Source organism: Caretta caretta, chromosome 5, assembly GCF_965140235.1.
Source record: "Caretta caretta isolate rCarCar2 chromosome 5, rCarCar1.hap1, whole genome shotgun sequence".
Taxonomy (NCBI): Eukaryota; Metazoa; Chordata; order Testudines; family Cheloniidae; genus Caretta; species Caretta caretta.
The window spans coordinates 26,638,571-26,651,589 of record NC_134210.1 but is presented as its reverse complement, the minus strand read 5'-3'; the positions used below and the strand labels follow the sequence as shown (position 1 = coordinate 26,651,589).

At 38.6% G+C, this 13,019-nt stretch overlaps 1 protein-coding gene across 4 annotated transcripts in view; it reads right to left on the bottom strand.

Moving 5' to 3' along the window:
• NIPBL (NIPBL cohesin loading factor) overlaps positions 1–13,019 on the bottom strand; it is a 295,876-nt gene that overhangs the window by 93,227 nt on the left and 189,630 nt on the right. For all 4 annotated transcript variants that reach the window (XM_048849291.2, XM_048849294.2, XM_048849300.2 and 1 more), the window contains one exon: positions 3,117–3,299. In XM_048849291.2, coding sequence (XP_048705248.2) covers positions 3,117–3,299 — 183 coding nt within the window. The remainder of the gene's footprint in view (positions 1–3,116; positions 3,300–13,019) is intronic.

The following is a 13,019-nucleotide window of genomic DNA, read 5'->3' as shown; positions in this document are numbered from 1 at the left end:
TGCAAACTAGGAAACTTTTAGTGCAGGGTAGCAGGGTCCACACGAACAGTGAGTACGCAGCATACTAGTGAGCTGTAGATTTACTCTCTACCTTACCACATACTAATTGTTCATCTAGACAAGCCCATTGTATAACACAGGTTTAGTCTGGAAAGTGTCTCTAAAAATGGCATTACTCTACTGACAATTTCCAGATGAAATTTTCTTCATTTGGCAAATAAACGTGTATTTAACCTGGCTTCCTGCAAATCAATTTGGAATCTGAAAACCAGGAAAGTTCCTCCTTGAAATGTGCATCATCACTAGTAATAAAAGTTCTGCAGGCCATCTAGTCCAGCATCCTGTCTCTTACAGGGATAATATCAGTAGAGCTGGTTGGAAATCAGAATTTTTGGTTTATGGGAAGTATTGACATTTCAAAATTTGTTTTCATTGCAAAATGGAACAAAATTATATTCTGAAAATGATTCTGAAATTGTTTCTTTTTTATTTTTATTTTCACATTTCATAATAAATCAATAATAATAATAATAATAATAATAATATATGCCCTATAACTGATGTCATATGAAAATAATATATTTTCAAATTTTATTGTTTTAAAACCATGAAAGGTAGCCACAACTTAGTATTGACAAACATGTTATCGTATTTTCTAGATCAATCAGTATTAAGTTGCAACTCCCCTTAAGAATTTTAGAACAGTAAAACAAAAATAGAATATTTCAACTATGTCATTATGTCATGTCAGTAGGAGTATTACCACCACTACTGGTATGATAATATTGAAACATAATAAAAATATAAATATGAAAAACTATAAACATTCAAAACAAAACTATTCCCCAAAATAAAAAAATTCTGAAATGAAACAGTTGAAAAAACATTTAGACAAAAAATTTTCAACCAGTTTTAAAGTACCAAATACTTCTGAAGAAGATGTAAGGACCATAAAAGTAGGCATATGCGGGATAATCTGACCCCACATTAAGTCTCATCCTGATCTCTAGGAGGTAAAGCTTGATGTAAGCCATGAAACAGGTTTAATATTCCTTCCAAAATTGTTAATTATAATTCTGGATATTCTTGATATCCACATAAATACCCAATGCATTTTTCAATCTTGTTAAATTCTTGGCCTTAACAACTTCCCATGGCAACGAGTTCCACGGTTAAATCCAAGCTGTGTGAAAAAATATTTTCTTTTATCCATTTTGTATTTCCCATCTTTTAATTTAATTAAATGTCCCCTTTGTTCTTGTGTTAGGTGAAAGGAAAAAAAACTTCTCAGTCTACCTACTCACTGCAACCTCCTCACTTACTCATCTCCATGGTAAGAGAACAATTCAATTCACTCCCTCTCTTCATACCAAAATGTGTTCATGCTTTTGATCATTCTTGTCACTCTTCTCTGAACCCCCTCTAATTCTGCAATATCATTTCTGAAATGGCATGACCAGTACCATACACAGTAGTCCAGATGAGGCTGCACCACTGATGTATAAAGGCATTACATGAATATCTGTATTATTCACCATCCTATTCTTTATGCATCTTAACAGCTTTTTTGACTGGAGCTACACATTGAGTAGAGATCTTCACTTAAGTTTCTACAATGACACCCTAGTCCCTTTCTTGAGTAGATCCAATTAATTTTGAACCCTGTAAGGTGTGTGAGTTGTTTAAATATTTCCTTGCAATGGGATTACTTTGTATTTATCAACATTCAATTTCATTTGCCACTATGTTGTCCATTTACATAACCTTTTTAGGTCTTTCTGGATTTCCTCATAGTCTTTTCTGATCTGGACAAACATAAGTAACTTTGCATCACCTGTAAATTTTGCTACCTCACTACAGTCCTTCCTCCCTTTCCAGAATATATTAAACAACACAGAACCCAATATGGAATCTTGAGGCAACCCTCTGTTAATTTTCATCATGGAAAAAGGTTAACAGCCAGGTGCCCCAAAATTCTGTACATCACGGTCAAAACAGCAGCCATTGGTGTCTTTAAAAAAAAGGTAGTGTACTCCTCTTTGGGTTTCCATCTGGATGTGATGAGATTTCTCTTTTAGAGTAGGTGATAGAATTGTCTGTGGTCTCAGTCAGACCCATGGGAGCTCAGTATCAGATTATAATACATGATTTTGATGACCATCTTGCTTTTCCTCCCCCAAATAACTTCCATTCAGGCCTGATTTCAAAGGTTATCTCAAGAGCTGAATTACAAATCAGAAGTAATTTTGATTTGTCCAAGCAATAATACCCTCCACCCCCAGAGGATGGGGCAGTCCAAGAAAGGCTGTGTCTGAGAAACCCACTGGGAAGAAGGAGACCAAGTCTCCTTTTTTCTTCTTCTTGTGTTTCCAGTTAGGAAAAGTGACAGGTTGGTTTGTGCGTGTTTTCTTTTTTGAGGCTTAAAAAAATTCCTACGGCCACATCACAAGGAGAGTTGTTTGGTATGACGAATTCCAGACCTCTGACTGATCTAGCCCCTGTATGCAGTCAAATCTATCAGTCTGCCTCCAGTACTCCAGGGAGAAGGAGACTATTCCCCAGTTCAGTTTGTCAGACATGGAGGAGACATGAGAATTTACAAAACTAGCTATTAAGATAGTAAATAGCATTATGTGGCAGCACTAGGAGTTTGAGATCCCTGACTGCAAAAATCACAGTGGAACTAAAGTATGGGTGAAGTAAGATGATAAATATTCAGTTTTAAAATATGGGTGGTCACCAAATTCATTAACTTATTTTTTCAACATTTTCATATAGAATATTATCTATGTAAAACTTCTCAGGTCTTTTTTAATGGTTTTTTCTTTAACCTGAGTCTAAAAGTGTCCTAGAGCACAAGTGAAAAAGTCTACGAGATATTCTGCCATACATGTAGGATTGGGGAGAGAAGTTTAACAGGCTACCTATTCATCTTGCGTGGTAAATTTAGGTTTAGTAATTTTTCCTAAAAATAAGTTACTCAGTCAAAGAGTTATCTAGACCCCAAACTTAACTAGTTCTTATATTGTTTTGACTAGTCAGCTAAGAAATCTGTTAGCAAGAGCAAAGAGTTATCCTGCTGTGTAATAGTAGTAATAGAATGATGTACTACTTACATTCAAAAGCTTCTTCGCTTTCATTGTCTTCATCAGAACTGATCTCAGCATATTTTGGTTTCTCATTAACTGTGCTACGTTTGCGCTTGTTCATTTTCACACGTTCACAAAGTGGCATGGTGGATTCAATTTCTGCCAGGAGCTCAGGAGGCAACTCCTTTAACACTGACTGATCTATGCTACCTATTAATGAAGAGTAAGAAGAGTAAATGTAGATCACTAAGGGACCAAAGCTGTAGTCCTTTCTCAGGACTAATTCTAATAGAGCACCCACTAAATATCTCATAGTTAGATATTCTTGAAAGTAACTGATGTCATGAAGTCCTCTGTCCAAAGTTTTATATTTTGTCAACTTTACAATTAAAATGATCATACTGTATCTCTTACAAATGTACTTTAAAAAAATATTTACCAGCATATACATGATACAAATTCAACCAGCGACCTTCACATACATTTCCCTCACTCCCACTAAACAGAGTCTTACTTTAGTTGGTTGTCCAAATTTGCAGAAGTGTTTAAAAAAATTAGGCTAAGTCAGGATTCAGTATGCATCATGGTCACATTTCTACTTATTCTGCAACATCTCCTTTACCAGTGCACATAAGAGGATTACTTTGCAATATCAGAGGGTGGAAACAAAAGCAATCAGAATTTATAAGGTTGTTAACCTTAAAATAAGGCCCAGATGACTAGCACACCTCAATTGTTTCCTATGAAGAAATACAACTTTTTTGTGGCTATTACAGAGTTCATTTTTGTTGCTCTTTTCTTAAGCTTAACACAAACTTAAACTTAAAGCGATTGATTAGGTACCAAATAAAAAGAAACAGCAAATAGGAGTACACTATTTTCTACTAATATTCCTTACAGTACCAGAAAGATTATGTAGCATCACATTGCTGTCATCACACATTTTGGTAGTGCTGTTAGGCCTATACAAAGCCAGGACCTCTTAAAGACACTCTTCTATAGGAAGGGTCACACACATATTTCTTAGCAATCAGCCAGGAAAACCAAATTAGTTCAAAGACCAAGTATTATGCTTCAGCACTGGTTCTAATGCACCAATCCTTCACAGACTTATACAGGTGCATATATTTATGCACTGAATAGCTTCACTGAAGTTAATGAGACTACTCATAGCGCAAAAAGCATGTGCATAAGTCTTTAGAGAATTGTGGCCTAAATAAAGGCATGACAAAAAGCAACTCTGGGGGGAAGACAAGGAGTGCCAGGGGACAAGAAGAACATGTTTCTGCAACTCAGTTTTTAGTATTTTCTTTCTTGTTGAATTCAACAGGATATGGTCTGCTCTGTACAAATCATCTCTCACCAAAGTTTCTTAAGAAGAGTTGAGGTTATTATATACACAGAGCCTCATTTGTTCAGGTACATATAGAAACACCTGGAAAATCCAAGTTTATGCATAAGAAATGAGTCTTATGGTAACAAGCATTAGTCTACAAAACACATGCTAATGATTTTGCTCTGCTTCAAATTTACAGGATACTTATAAAAACTAAAGGGACACAACTTTCAAACAGAAATGTGATTTTTATTTCCTAAAATATTTAAGAGTAAAACATTGAGGAAAATTTGTTTTCAATGTATTTCATTTTTGCATTTGATAGTGGATTTAGTGTATAGTTTTACTGTTAGCACACTGCACAGTCAGTCACCTTTTCCTCTAGTTTGTGTGCCTTTTTTGAACAGTAGTATGGGAGGGGAAAACATTTTGCAGTTTTCTTTAGATAAGATTTTTAAAACCACAAAAATTGGCAGAAGGCAACAGGGCAGCTGAACTACCTGAAACTCCATTCAAGTTTCGAAATTGACTAGGATACGTTGATGAAGTGCCTCTAATATATTAGCTACCATGCATGTTAAACCTTTTTTATATTTGTACACTACAATATATTTGTAACAATCAAAAATAAGTATAATGAATCATAATTTATACTTGGGAATCTTTACATTTTAAAATATAAAGACATTTTATGTGTATGTATTTTACTATACAGCATTGTAAACAAAATTTCTGAACACTGATATGTTGTCAGATACAATCCATCACTTTTCACACTTACCTCTGTAAAGTCCTAACTACATCATAATCAATCACGTTGGTGAACCCTGTGAGAACATAGCTGCCCCCAACATGGTTAAAGTGTAGTTCAATTTTACAGTATAAACAAAATGTGTGTTATAACCTTGTCTGTGAAATATGCTAAAGCTTTGGCAGATCCAAAAATAATATTTCCTAGTTAAAATAACATTTCTGTGATCCACGATTAAATAATACTGTAATGAGGAATACTAGAAAAGTACGTGGGGAGGTTGGCATACAAGATATGTACTTTTTCTGAAAAAGTTCTCTAAAACAGCTTCAGTCTGAGCGTTCAAATGTATATTAAAAGCTTTGACAGTTAATATTAAAAAAATACTTTAAAAATATATTCACGCAAGTAACCTAACAGACAAGTCCCAGAGTTCAGTGACCAAAAATGGCACCCTGTTACGCTTTTCCTTAATAACTTTTTCCCTAAAATTCCTAGATTCACATAAATAATTTCAGCTTGTATCTGTAATTAAAAAAAAACACCTTTAATTTTAATGAAAATACTTTCCCCTACCTAGTTGATCATCTAAATTAATAATACAAATTATCAGTCGATTTTATTCTGAGAAATGTCATGGTATTTGCATTTATTTTACAACCTGAAAAAAATACAAGTAACTTGCTTCCCTCAGCTTCCTTTATTTACACTATTCAATAATAGGATCAGAAGCCTTTCACGGTATAGCATTTTGTCTGTTGGCATCTTTATTTTATTACAAAAGACTAAAAGCCCATTGGTACAATTAAATGCTCCCAAACTTAGCTAATCCCGGGGTAAAGTTGCCCAGTAGTGCACTGTGATGTTTCAGAATGCGTTGTGGCTAAATTTAAAACACTATGAACCAGGAAATGAAGAGTTGACACACACACTACCCTTGCAATGCAACTTTAACTTTACCCCAGCTGGAGATGGCAACAGCCACTAGGAATGGCTCCATAAGGGTGGTGTAAAGATTAACAAACTATCAAGGAGAATGGATTCTCTATCTTTGAATGCCTTCACATCAAGATTTACTAAAAAGATGTTTTAGTCAATCACATGTTAACAGGCTCAATACAGGCGTAACTGGATGAAATTCTCTAGCCTAAGATACACAAGTTATCAGACTAGATGGTCTACTGTTCCTTCTAGTCTTAACACCTATGAATCTATAATAAGTAGGTATGAGAAAGGATTAAGAGAATGTGCCATTGCTTGCACTCTGGTTCATAGATTCGAATTCCAGCATTTATCGACATGCACTCCAGCTGCATTCACTATGTTAGGTGTAGCTGTACTGAATGGATAAGGGATTAGTAGAAGCAGCCTGGCTACAATATGAGGAGAAACACATATGGACTTTGAGGGATCAAGTACGCCTCATTTGAGCACTGAATTTTGTAGGCTGTGTCAGTAGAAGTGCATGAGGGTGTCTTCTTGACATGGGGATTATCAGCAGTGGTTTCCAGGGTTTAGTGACAGGAAAATAAAGGCAATGTCTCAGAAGAAATCCTCAGCACAAAGGTGAAGGGGTGATAACATTTAGTGAGTCTGGGGATGTTTGTGTGCAGTAAGGTTAGTGTTTGAATGTAGGCTAGGTGCAGGTAGCTCCTGTTTGCTACACCTGACATAAACCCAACATAACCTAAAATGGAGAAAGGCACTCTGACACCAGAAGAAGTGTCTCTACACAGGGAGATATACTGGTAACTACAGCAGCAGGAAGTCACACCTCATCTAATACCGATACAGCTTCCCATGTAGACAAAACATTTGTTTCTGTCTCAGTTCTTCATCTGTAAAATGGGAGTAATAGCACTTCTCTACCTCACAGAGCTATTGTGAAGATAAATACATTGAAGTCTTTGAGGTGCTCAGGTATTACAGTGATGGGGGGCAGATAAGTGCCTATGATTGAGTGATTGATGGATGTGGGTTCCTGGAGAGGACAGGGTTGAAGCCACCTCAGCATCCCCCGCTGCACAGCTCTGATTCCCTACTTTCACCCCACTCTTCCTTGCACTGTTCCAACACTCCCCCTCACTGCTCTGACCTCCCAGAATCCCCCCAAAAAGCTCAGACTACCCTACCACTACTCAGATGCTGCTCCCACTCCTCCAACATTTCCTCCCTCATGCCTAATACCAAATGACTAAAATCAGTTGGGGGATGATTAAAGTCATAGTTTTAGCTCCCGTTATGTGCAAAAAAAAAAAAAGTTAGACGAACCAAGCGATTTTGTAAAATGCTGGGTTTGTTTAGGGAACTGTATCTTGGGAACCCCTTGCTCAATTGACCCTAAACCTGGATCAATATATCCCACACCCAAATCGGATATGGCAAATTTCAAGGCAATCTGGACAAAGATTCAGATTTTAGAGCATTTAGAATAGTTAGCCTTTAACTAGAAAGCAATGAAAAATCTCAGCTATAGCACAACATAAGTTCTTTTGTACCAGCTTCCAATGGAGGCAAAGAGATACTTTTGATTAGTAATCGAAGTACAGGACTAGGGATCATTTCAACAAGGTGGTTTTTATTCCTTAGTGTCCTTCTCTGAACTTCTCAATTTTACCTATTTCTAAAATGAGGCTAGTACAACCCACTTTTGACAAATGCTTTGAAAGAAAAATATGAAGTGCAAAATCATATAATAGTACTCTGTAGAGACACTGTTGGCATATTCATGACCAACTATGATTAATTTGAAATTTTGTTTTTATTTGATAAGCGTGGTAGTGGTTTTTTTTGTTTTGTTTTGTGCACAAATGTAATAACTTAGTATCTTTTTTACCAATATGGAAGCTTAGATTTTGTAATTGATGTGACCCACAGATTTGCATACCCTATGTTATGATTAAACAAATTAAAATTTGAGCCATCAATCCTCTTGAATGTTACTATTTTCAAAATGGAAAGTGAAAACATGCCTCAACTGAGGTAGTTGCATAACTTTTTCTCACATTAATGAATCACTTGTACATAACACTTTCTCCACAGACATTTGAGATATTGGTAAGCAAAAGAAAAAACAAGCTTATTTCTTTTGTCCCAGACTGTTATATACCAACTTTTAATGGGACAAGATGGTAAAATTAAGAGGAAAATGAGATTTTTTAAACATGCAGAACATCACTATGCTATCATTTCCCCCCCCCCACTCATTCACTTTCTTTAAAACCACAACTCATTTAACTGAACCCATTAAATTTAAGTTTAAAACTGATTTTAATATTTCCATCTCTTTTGAGGTCACAATGAGAGTTTCTTTGCTTGCTTTCAACCTTCACTATCATTTTGGCAAAAGTCAGGGGTCTCTTGAACTTCATGACCTAATCATTGTGCTCCTTTTTTAAATAAAAATGTAATTTTAAATAATCATTACATTCACCAAAATAAGATAGTCTTAAAAATTAAATTTCAGGTGAGTGGTAATCATCTAACTTGAAATAATTACATTTATAATTTTAAAAAGATATTTAAAACTACAATATGGTATTAAAAGGAGCACTTAACTATCAAAAAGACATGAGAAAAAAGAAAAATCAATAATCTGAAAGCAAACAAATAGTTCTATCTTACTCCTATTATAGTTATAGGCCAAACTCCTATTGAATATGAACAGGATCAAGTTTAAAGGTAGAAGTCAACAGGTTAAACTTTCTTAGGTGGAAAAATCACCTAAAGCAGATCAAAAGTGTTGAATGCTTTACTACCAGAAAAATTCGTTCACCAGTGGCTAGTAGGAAATTTTCCCATTGTCAAGTTCTGCTGAATGTAAACTTTCACTTAAAAAAAAAAAAGGCACATTTTTCCAATCACAAATGTCTAAAAGTAAGCAAACACATCCAACATTTAGAAATCTAAATAAATGGCTTCACTTTCAGAGGTGTTGACTTCTACAAGGGTTGTAAGTGCTTAGCATCTCTGAAAAATTATACCACAAGTTTCTAACATTTTTGCTGCAAAGATAAACTTTCAAATGCGAACCAATTAAGTTCTGTCTTTCTGAATCTGCAAAAAGACAGTCCATGTCTTATTCTATTTCTGCTCTCCAGGAGATGAACAAAATTTACAATAATCTGGTCAGTTTCAGGACCGTGTTCAGAAGTAGATGAGCATCATGTCTATTTCACTCTTTTGCGCTTAGACAATGCTTGGAGCAGCAGCAAAGGCAGGCGCTGGAGTGGAGGAGAAAAAAAATAGAGGACAACCCACACAACTCATGGTAGACTGGACATGGAGAGAGGGGTGAGGTAACTGAGACCTCTCCTCTTTGCAGTAGCAAACTAAGATATATGAGAGAAAGATATTGATTGTGTGTGTCTGCTTCTGACATCTGACAACCAAGGGGGTTACAAGTTGATCTGATATCTGCTAAGGAATGGGCATACAAAAGATGAACCTTCCAGAGCACTATGTTAGTATAAATCCTGGGAGTGGGAAGTGGTAGAGTCCTGTAGTGAGACAGTGATTCTGCACCACGGGCCCTGCAGGACCTGCTACCATAATAGCGGGAGCAGGTAAAATGTACTTTGTTGCGGGTAGAATTGGGTGGGAAAAAAACCAGACTGCAGTAATTTGTGGGAAAACACTAAATCTCTCATCAGTTTACCATGTAAAAATTGCATCTGAATTCCATTTATATATAGATTAACCAACTTTTTTTTTTTAAAAGTAGCATGGGGAAATCTGTCTCTCTTGCAGAATTTGCAGGATCTAAAGTTTTTGTGGGTAGGAGTGGGATAAAAATGCAAGAAACAATGCAGTAGTGGGTAGGAGTAGGTATTGTGGGGTGCGGTGGAAGCAGAATTTTTAAAAGTCCCGTGCAGGGTTCTAGAAATTCACCACTTGCTTTTTAGGGTTTCCTTCCACTTTTTGTGTCAACTTCCAGCTATCATGTCTGGGAAATTTTTCAAACGATAAACCTGTTCAATACAACCCAGACAGGGCAAAGCCTAGAACAGAATTAAATTAGACACTTTATCTTTGCTTGAGCTAGAATTATTTTTAAAAAAATCCATTTTATCATTACAAAGTCACATAATTGTATTTCTATCCTATTCAGAAGTTGAAAAAGCAAGGAAGATATTTCCCCCTAATGACAGCATTCTAGTAATGCTGTTTTGAATACATGTATATTTAATATACAAATTTAACTAATTTAAAACTTTTATGTAAATTTCCTTATAGTCCCTGTGTTAGGGCCCCTGCTGGAGGCCTCATGCCCCTGCATCAGCCTGCCCCAGAGTAGAACAGCGAGAAGTCCTCCAGGCAGCCTAGAGTGGCTGCAGAAGAGCGGCCAATCAGAGGAGCTGCTGGAGTGACCAATAAGGAGCCAAAAGGGCCAGATAAAAGGCAAGCAGCAGAGCAGAGCCTTCAGTTGCTGTGTGGAGCTTGACAAGGGAGGCCCAGGTGCCTGTCTGGCTAGATGAACAGCATGCCATGGATAGCTCACTGCAGAGAGATCACCTGTCAGAACCGAGCCCAAGGAAAGCTGCTGAAGACCAGCCGAGAGAACCAGCGGCCAGGGGGTGCTTGCAAGAGGCAGGTGCTACCCTGATGTAAAACCAAAAAAAGAAAAGCATGCTCACTCCAGCCAACCAAAGGGAGCTGTCCATGAGAGGTGGGTGCCTCCCCCCAAAAAGACTTTGATTGCAGGTATATTGGCTAGAGAAAAGGGGGCACTTGTAAGAGGTGGGTGCTGAACCCCGTTACATTATGGTACCAAAGTCGGATCTTCAGACTGACCTTGTCTAAAGGGGGCCAGGACAGAATTCACTGTTTTACTTGGTCAAGCTTTCAACTGTTTTACTACAAGCTTTTAACTGTGTTATTGTGTGAGGCCAGAGGCAGCGGCAGCAACAAAACAGTGAAGGCAGAGGCTGAAGAAAGCTGGAGGCAGAGGTAGAGGCAAAAGCAGTTAGACAATGAAGCCAGAGGCAGAGGCCAAAGAAGGGCCGGAGCCAGAGGCAGGCACAGAAACAGGCAATATTTTAATTATTTATTGGGCAGAGCCAGAGCCCAAAGAGAGCCAGAGGCAGCCCAAGTGGAGTACACCCTGACTAACGGGGGCATGAGAAAAGACTGGGGGGGGGGGGGGGGGGAGAAGAACCACTGCCTCAAACCTGTCTGAAGGGGGAGGTGTGTGGCAGGGTGGACTAGGTCCTGAGGCCCCCTGCTGGAGGCCTCATGGCCCTACATCACTCTGCCCCAGACCTAGAGCAGCAAGAAGTCCTCCAGGAAGCTTAGAGTGGCTGCAGAAGTGCGGTCAATCAGAGGGGCTGAAAGGAGGACAATCAGAGGAGCAACCAATAAGGGGCCAGAAGGGCCAGATAAAAGGCAAGCAGCACAGCACAGCCTTAAGTTGCTGTGTGGAGCTTGACAAGACAGGACCGGGTGCCTGGATGGCTAAACGAGCGGCAGGCCACCGACAGCTCACTGGGCAGAACTGAGCCCAGGGAAAGCTGCCGAAGACCAGCTGAGAGAACCAGCAGACAGGTGGATGCTTATGAGAGGCAGGTGCCACCCTGATATGAGACACCCCCCACCCCCCAAAAAAGCAGGCTCACACTAAAGCAACCAAAGAGGGCTGTCCGTGAGAGGCGGGTGCTGGCCCAAAAGAAGACTGATTGCAGGTATATCAGCAAGAGAAAAGGGGGCAGTCATGAGAGGTAAGTGCTGACCCCATTACAGTCCCACATGCTCCCATGTTTTTTCCAGATGCCTGGGGAGCCTTTTAGTGCAATGGACATGACTCTCAGCTGGTGTAGTCAATAGAGCAACACCTATTTATATCAACTGAGGATCTGGCCCATTGAATGCAAAACTGAACAGGACACTGTTTGAAGCCTCTTTCTATTATTATACCAAATGAAAGTTATATCTGCCATAAATCCCAAATGGTCTGCAGCTCTGCTGGTATAGTCTCTAATGTTTATAAAGGCTCCTTCAAACATTGCACTCATCAAGATAATCAATAAGTCAAACTTCTGTAAATTCCAAGCATTCCAGATATTGGTTTCGCAGCATTTAATAGATGTTCTAGTTTCACCATTGGAAGCACCATTGGTGCTTCCTGAACCATAGCTATTAAACTTATAGGACTTAAAAGCTCAACCAGATGTACTTATACATTTTATAAATTCCATGAACTCTATTTTTCTCATGGAATTTACAAACTTTGCCAGCTTCTTGCAAGTAGCTACAATTCACAAAGAATTGCAAGACTCCTTAACTGTGGCATAAATACCTTTCAGCTCCCCTACTACTCCTTCCCAGTTATGTTATAAATGTGAATTGCCCCATACATCTCATGAAAGGGGGGCACGGATCAGTGTTCATATCGCACTCCCCATCAGTACCCAGCCCAAGCTGGGGAAGCTAATGATCCAGCCACTGGACCAAATTCGGCAATGAATCCTGGTCATGTGCCACCTGAGGCACATTGCACATATGCTAAGGAGATGATCTCCTGGAAGCAGTGAAGGATTCTCCTGACCCAATCAGAGAACTGTGTGGGAGAGCAGGAGGAGAATGCAACATGCCAAGCTCACTTAGCCAAGACATAGATATACCCTGGATGCTGGGGTAAGTACGGGGGATTCCACTGGTACCGTTTCTAGGAGCAGAAACCACTACCCCTGCCTCACTGGGAAAGAAGGCCTTTAACAGGGCCACAGTGTGGGGCATAGCCACAGGGAGCCCCTGTGACAGCTTATGCTCAGGACCATGGAGTGCATTACTCCAGCCTGCCAATTACCACATGAATAGTGCTTAGACTACAACATGCCCTGAAAAC